At 26.1% G+C, this 8175-nt stretch overlaps 1 protein-coding gene across 1 annotated transcript; it reads left to right on the forward strand.

The window, feature by feature from the left end:
* The first annotated feature begins 5820 nt into the window (after positions 1–5820).
* LOC137829836 (glucan endo-1,3-beta-glucosidase) lies at positions 5821–7236 on the forward strand. Its single transcript, XM_068636798.1, has 2 exons — positions 5821–5992; positions 6083–7236. Exons 1-2 carry the CDS (start codon positions 5917–5919, stop codon positions 7018–7020), a joined length of 1014 nt encoding a protein of 337 aa, XP_068492899.1. The 5' UTR covers positions 5821–5916; the 3' UTR covers positions 7021–7236.
* The last annotated feature ends 939 nt before the right edge of the window (positions 7237–8175 follow it).

Raw genomic sequence — 8175 nt, forward strand, 5'->3', positions numbered from 1 at the left:
ACTTTAGACCTAACTCAATCTCATAAAACTGGCTCATGAGGTGAGGTTTGCACCCACTTATATACAATTAATTGTTTTCATCTCTAATCGATGTGGGATCTCCAACACACCCCTCACGCCGAGAGTGACAGCTCGTGCGTGGGATAACATATTATGGGTGATCCGATAACGGCCCGATAGTGGGTGACCTGATAAGCCTAACAAACACTCGCTAGGATAGGCGCAAAATGGCTTTGATACCATATTACAAAGTGGACTTTAAGACTAACTCAACCCCATAAAACCGACTCATCAGGTGAAGTTTGCACTCACTTATATACAATGAATTTTCCTCATCTTTAGTCGATGTAGAATCTCTAACATTATCTTAAACTATATAAATCTAATAATCTTTTAGATGTTTTCTCTAGCCCATATATATATATATATATAAATTTATTAGGTCATTCTTTTTTATTTGTTAAATATGTTTCTTAAGAGTAAGTAATCTACTTTTTTTTAAGATTAGGAGGGAACTCACACTCCACTCAGTTAGTCCATAAACTAATGGACGAGGGGGTCATTTATATTAGACATCCACATGTTGTACACGGAAGGCAAAATGGATACAATAGTTAGGTCATTATATTATATATTTAGATTTTTAGTTTTTTTTTTTAATTTAAGAATATATTGTACGTGAACTTGAAAACGTTTTAATGAGATATTTTAATTTATGCAAGTTGTTATTATTTGTAAACATTGTATTAAGTATAAAATTTGCTCAATATAACTTAATTGTATAACATAGTAGGTCGTAACTCACAACATGTTTTAAAATGAAATTTTCTCATTCAGTTTATAGAATAACACAATCCAAATGTAATACACTAAACAAGTCAATTATCTGCCAGACTAACATATGCGGATGTAACTCACAACTGCTGGACAAATACTTGATATCGACTGACTTAAAATGATGACTATAACTTAGCCTTTAGGTAATGGTATGTAAACCACGATATGTCTACAGTGGGTGTGGCAGTACAAGAAAATCCGATATTATATATAATTGAAATTCGTATGTAATAGACAAAATTTGTATGTAAAACATAGTTATATATAAATTACATACAAACATAAATTCGCATGTAAAACTAACATAAGTAATTGTTACTGTTGAATATCTCACATTCACTAGATATTAGAGCATTTCATAGTATATAAGTGGGTGCAAACCTCACATCATAAGTCGGTTTTATGAGGTTGAGTTAAGCTTAAAGATCACTTCTTAAAAGTTACATACGATTTTTACGGATATTGAAAAATCGTATGTAATTACATACAAATTTTGTATGTAACAATAATCTGAGACCTATCTAATTACAACTTTATTTCAAAGTTCAAAGGATAACATGAGCAGAAGGGATTGCAAATGAGGTGGAAGTTAGAATTTGGGATTGTTTTGAAGAAGAGAAAGGGGAAACAATTGGGGTTTACAACATAAGGAGGAAAGTAAGAAAAAAAATTTATATATATATATATTATAATTATATTTTTATTTTATTTTTTGTAAAAAAAATTTAAAAAGTGGTTTCTATTATTAATAAAAAATTATAAAATGGTTTCTAAATTGGTATTTAACCATTAGCTACCAAAGTTTTAACTACTTACTACTTTATATTCCAAACAATTTAGAACCTAAAATATTAGTAATCAAAACTTTAGTAACTGATTGTTAGATATCAATTTAAAAACTATTTTATAATTTTTTTTTATTAATAATAGAAACTAGTTTAGATATCAATAATTTTTTAAATTTATAAAATGGTATCTAATTTAGTCAAATAATAATTAATTATTTTAGTTTCTAAAATTATTTTTTATTTAATTATTTTCTTGTACTCTCATGTTTAAAATACGCAAGTATAAAACTAAACAGTATACTACTCAAATTAAACCATCACACTTAATCATCAAATTTGGTGATAAAATTTGGCAAAAACAAAAAAAAAATCTTATAATCAAAGTTAGTGATAAAGTTCTACTACTATTTTTTTTTAAAGGTAAATATTTTATGGAATTTTGATTTTTTTTTAAAAAAAATCTACCAGAAACATATTTATAGGTAAAAAATTTAATAGTATTTTGCCAACAATAAACATAAACTCCTTCATATGAATAGAAACTATTCATACGAAAACCTGCTTTGTAATTTTATTAAAATGAATTTAGGAAAAGAAATATTTGTTTCACATGGAAAGAAAAAATGAGTCTAAGTTTCTTTTCCTTTTGCCAAAATGAATTATTTAAGTTTTATGTGGATTTGATGTCGAAGAGTAACAAAATGGAAAAGAAAAAGAAAGTAAAAGAATAAAAATAAATTATTTAAATTAAAGTGAAATTTATTTATTTATTTTAATATTATTTTTTAATTATTTATTTTAGTATAATAAAAAATGTAAACATTAAAAATCTAATATTTAATGTCTTAAAGTGAATTTATTATATATAATAAATATATACATTAATAAAATATTCAGCAAAATATATACCATTTTAGAATAATACAATAATTGTATTTTCAAATACAATTGATTATATAAATTCTCCATGTGAATGTCTTAATATTTAAGGGAATTGTTTAACACACATTTTTTGTTTTTTTCTTTACTTCTAAGGAATTCCATAACATGTTCTTTTCTAACATAAATACGTATGAATCTACTAAATGTATTAGTCAGTTAAAAGTTATTCTCAAATATTTATTCATAACATGTAAAAATCACCTTATTTAACTAATCTTTTATTAATGGAATGATGGTAAGTGAAAACTAGAAATGAAAATAAAAATTAACAATTACGAAAATAATTGAAAAAATAAATATATTTACTCGTTATTATTTATTATTTGAATCATTTATTTTATTAAAATAAAAAATATGAATATTAAAAATATAATTAATTGCATATCAATTTTACCAAAGAAAAATTATATTAAAAACATAATTAATTATTTAACATGAATATTATATAATTAATTATGTTTTCAAATGGATGATCTTATTTTCTGTTCGTATATTTGTGTGCATGCGTGTATCTTATTATATTGTGGTGTTTATTAACTGTTTTTATTCTATATTTTTCTCTTTCTGTTTCTTTTTTTCTAATTTATTGTCTTCATGCAAAGAAGTCATCACTGAAACAATAGAGGAAAGTGCTGTGAATACTCATATAATGAATAAACAAAAAAATAAAAAAATGTCACATCAATAAAATATAATTAATTATCATATTAATTAAATTAGACCTTATTTTATAAAATAGAAAAATTTATTAAGATATAAAATATTTATATATAATTTCTAGTATTTGATTAGTTATTAATTTACTTAGATATTAATTTAAAAGTTAGTTTATAAACTTAAAAATCATTTTAAATACCAATATTTTTTTTTTAGTTATAAAATAATATATAATTTTTTTAATATAATAATTAATTAAATTTATCTTTAAAATTATTATTTTTTGTAATGGTGAACTTAGTTTTTCAAAATTTTAATGATGTTTTTGTTAATCAATTTCAAACTTTTACATAATATCAACTAAATTAAAATTTTGATTTATTATTATTTTTACAATTAAGTATATTTTTAGATGAGTTGGTCTATTCAAACTGTATTTAACTTGTCCTAGGTGGGTAGGGTAGCCCCTAAGTTTGGTCCATTGCAAAAAATATTAATTATATTTTCTCTATATAAGATAAAATTTGTAGGGCACATCCACAGAATTTGTTGGACATGAAGAATTGAATTTTGCCCCATAAATTACTCAAATGAATGTTCAAATTTTAGTTTTGAATTCCAACATCTATTCATTAATACCATCACACTACTAGTCAACTACCCTACATCAAACGTTCTTGAAACCTCTTTATACATCACAAATACAAATGTACGGGTAAAATACTTTTGAATATTCTACTACTACGAAAGTTTATCCCTTGCTGTATAATAATATGTACATTTGTATTGTTATTACCAAAGATACCCTTTTATGTAAAAAAATAATTAAAGTCTAATCTCTATTCTTTATATTCCACCTTTTTTTAATTTTTATATTAAAGGTAGACAAATATTACTTTAGTTTCATTTCATTATTACTCATTATATTTATTTATTTAAATAAAAATATATTTATCAAATTCTTGATATTGTGCACATCATATAACACTATAAGAAAAATCAAATATTATGCATACCTGTCAATTATAGTCCCTAAATAATATTCATCAAGTTTAGTTCATAGGTAATACCTATTAACTCTAGTTCATAAGTATAGTCCCTAAATAATATTCATCTAGTTTAGTTCATAGGTAATACCTATTAACTAGTTCATAAGTAATATTTCAAAGTTAAAAATAACAGGATATTTATATAAAATGCTTATTTATATAAAATGGTTATATCTACGTGGATCCTAACCATTTTAGAGACTAAGTTTTTTTTTGGTTTCTAACTTAGTTTCTATTATTGTTAATTAGTTTGTATTATTGTTAAATAGTTTTGAAATTGGTATCTAATTTAGCTATCAAGGTTTTTGCTATCAAATTTAGAATCTAAATAATTGGTAGTTAAAACTTTGGTAGCTAATTAGACAACAATTTAAAAATTATTTAATAATAATAAAAATTAATTAGAAAAAAAAATGATCTTTATTTTAGTCTATATAACATCTAATTATTTCTGGTCTCTAAAATTGGTTTCTATTTAATGATTTTTTATACATAAATTATGATTAATTTATAAAAAACTCATTTTATTTTATTTTTAGAATTTTTTTGTCCACAAAAATGTTTTTCAAAACATACCCTTTTAAGTCATTATTTACCTCTTGAATTAATTCTAACTAAAATTCATATTGGAGTTTACAAATGAAAAGAAAATTTATTTTATAGAAAAAAGAGTGGGATTAGTATTAAAACTGATTGGACAATAGGTACTATATATTTTCTATAAGATGGTTCTCTTTTTCCAGCAGCCATTAATTAAATTGATAAATAAATAAATGAAAATTGGTGATAATGGATTAGAATACGTGTAGTTCTGACCAATTCCAAAATGGTACTCACTCATTTAACTAAATAGTTGCATAGACTTCCCAATACATACAAAGACTTAAATTGAACATGTGTGACCTAAGGAGGTTTTAGGAACCTTCCTTCATGAAGACTAGTATGCACAAAAGATTAGTTGATAAAATATTAATTGTTAATTTTTATTTTTATTTTATTATTATTGTCATTATTATTATTATTATAAAAGAGTTATACTGAATAAATAGGAACATTTTCACTACAAGAAAATCATGAAATAGAAATCAATTTTTAGACACCAAAATAATTAGTTACAATAGAAACAAAAATAGAAACCATTTTAGAAACTAAAAAAAATTGGTTTCTAAATTAGTTTCTATTATTTTCTATTATTGTTAAATAATTTTTAAATTGGTATCTAATTAGCAACTAAGATTTTAACTACCAATTATTTAGTTTCTAAATTTGGTTGTTAATTAGATACCAATTTAAAAACTATTTAACAATAATAGAAACTAATTTAGAAACGAAATTTGTTTAGTTTAAGGATATTTCAAAACCCCAAGAAAACACCAAAAGTTTTCACATGTTGCAAATGTGATTGTCGTGTACGGCCATGAATGAACATGGTAGGAACCATGACGGAAATTATTGGTGAGATATTGAAGACTATAAAGAAGTGATTGACGGGTAAAGTCTACTCTATTGTTTCTTTGTTACAAGCACTATGGTGCCATGCAGAATAAGGGTTTCTGTGTGCATATAAATAGAGGTTATGGAAGAGTATAATATACAAAACTTGTGTTAAGATACTTACTTGTATAATACACTCATATTCATATATGTTTCTTGAAAACACCACACAAATGTCTTCCATTTTGGTGCTTCTTCTTCTTGGATTATTATCTTCCATTGCAGGTATATATACTCTCCTCCTTCATCTATGAATATAAAACCATGTCTTTATCTTCTCCAAATGATTTAACTCCTTGGTTAAATATTTTGCAGCTGCAGAATCCATAGGGGTTTGCTATGGAGTAATCGCTAATAATCTACCATCAAAGAAAGAAGTTGTTGATTTATACAAAAGCAATGGCATAGGTAAAATGCGTATATATTTTCCAGAAGCAGAAAAACTTGATGCTCTTAGAGGTTCAGGAATAGAGTTGATCATGGACGTGGCTAGGGAATCTCTTCAAGCTATGACAGACCAAAATGCTGCAACAGATTGGGTGAGAAGAAACGTGATACCTTATGCACAAGACGTGAATTTCAAGTACATTGCTGTAGGAAATGAAGTTCGTCCAAATCACAAGGAGGCTCCGTACATTTTGTCTGCAATGAGAAACATTCAGAATGCAATTTCATCAGCAAATCTGCAGGGTCGAATCAAGGTGTCTACAGCAATAGACTCCACTCTTATTTCTAACCCTTACCCACCCAATGATGGAGTTTTCAATTCAGAGTCATATGTGAGACCCATTATCGAGTTTCTGAAGAGCAATGGATCCCCACTTCTTGCCAATGTGTATCCCTACTTTGCTCATATTTATGATAAACAACACATTCCTCTTGAATATGCTCTTTTCACCCAACAAGGGAAGAACAGTGTTGGGTACCAGAACCTGTTTGATGCAATGCTGGATTCGAAATATGCTGCTCTTGAGAAAATGGGGGCACCTGATGTGAAGATAGTTGTGTCTGAGAGTGGGTGGCCATCTGAAGGTGGTGATGCAGCTTCAACTCAGAATGCAGCCACTTACTATGCCAATTTGATTAGTCATGCAAAGGGTGGAAGTGGAACTCCCAAGAGGCCTGGTGGGTCTATAGAGACTTACTTATTTGCAATGTTTGATGAAAACAATAAGACTGGTGACAAATCTGAAAAATATTTTGGTCTCTTCACTCCTGATAAATCACCCAAATACCAACTTAGTTTCAACTAATACAAATTGATATGCAAATTCTGGTTTATGCATATTCTTCTTGTTTAGTTTGAATAAGTGTGTTGGGGTGTCCCCATCTTTTAAAAGATGTTTGTACCCCTAGATTACCAATGTGAGGGATCATACTTTTGTTTACTTTGTTTGAATAAATACAAACCAAAGTTATGTTGGTTTACTGTTCCAATGAAAAATATGCTACAAGATTTTATGATGTCATTTGTACACTCTTCTTTATATATATTTATATATATATATATATATAATATAATGTAAATATATTGTCAGTAATGAGTATTCTTTATTAACCTTTATTTGATGATTATTATTGAGATGATAGTGGTAAGATATTAGTTATGATTTTCTTGCTGATAAAAAAAAAGAGAAGATACTAGTTATGAAGATGATAATATTATGATTCTATGAATAAAGTGTGGGTAACGGGTTATGAAGTTGTTAATGAAATGAGATATCCAAACTGTGTTAATGACTTGAATCATTTACATGAAGATATCTAAATGAAAAGAGGATAGGAGTTACTGCATGCAATTTTGTGGAATAAATGTTTCAGAAACAACCCAAATTTAATATATATATATATATATATATATATATATATATTGCGAATTTGATACTCTATAGAGTTAGATGTTAGTCTCACTTAGAAGAACTTAATATCATCTTTCAAAAGAAGTTTTGGATGATTTTCTTTAGTGCCTTTGGTGAACTAAAAGGTAAATTTGTGGTGTCAAGGGAAAAAATGATTATATGTACACTTCTAAATTTCTTTTTGAGGTATGTACAATTTTTTTAAGTCTTTTATGCTTTGAAAATTATTAAAGTATAGATTGAGGCAGTGCTCAAACTTTTAAAAAGGCTTAACATATTGTTAGCTAGCAAACATATTATTTGTAAAGAAAAAAATTGTTAACTCTAAACATAGAAGGGTTGAATGGAGTTTAAATTTGTGTTTAGAAAACTTTTTGCAATTATGTTTGTTATATGTGACAAGAGATTGTCTAATGGTTTTACAAAGAAATTCTCAAACACTTTGAAAGCATTTCACGATCATAAAAAATGATAGAGAACTTGTAATAGAAAAAGCAGTGATTACTTTGTTTCTATATTGATTCATCTCAACCTCGACTACATCTTATT

Source organism: Phaseolus vulgaris, chromosome 11 (assembly GCF_051622355.1).
Source record: "Phaseolus vulgaris cultivar YP4 chromosome 11, ASM5162235v1, whole genome shotgun sequence".
Classification (NCBI taxonomy): Eukaryota; Viridiplantae; Streptophyta; class Magnoliopsida; order Fabales; family Fabaceae; genus Phaseolus; species Phaseolus vulgaris.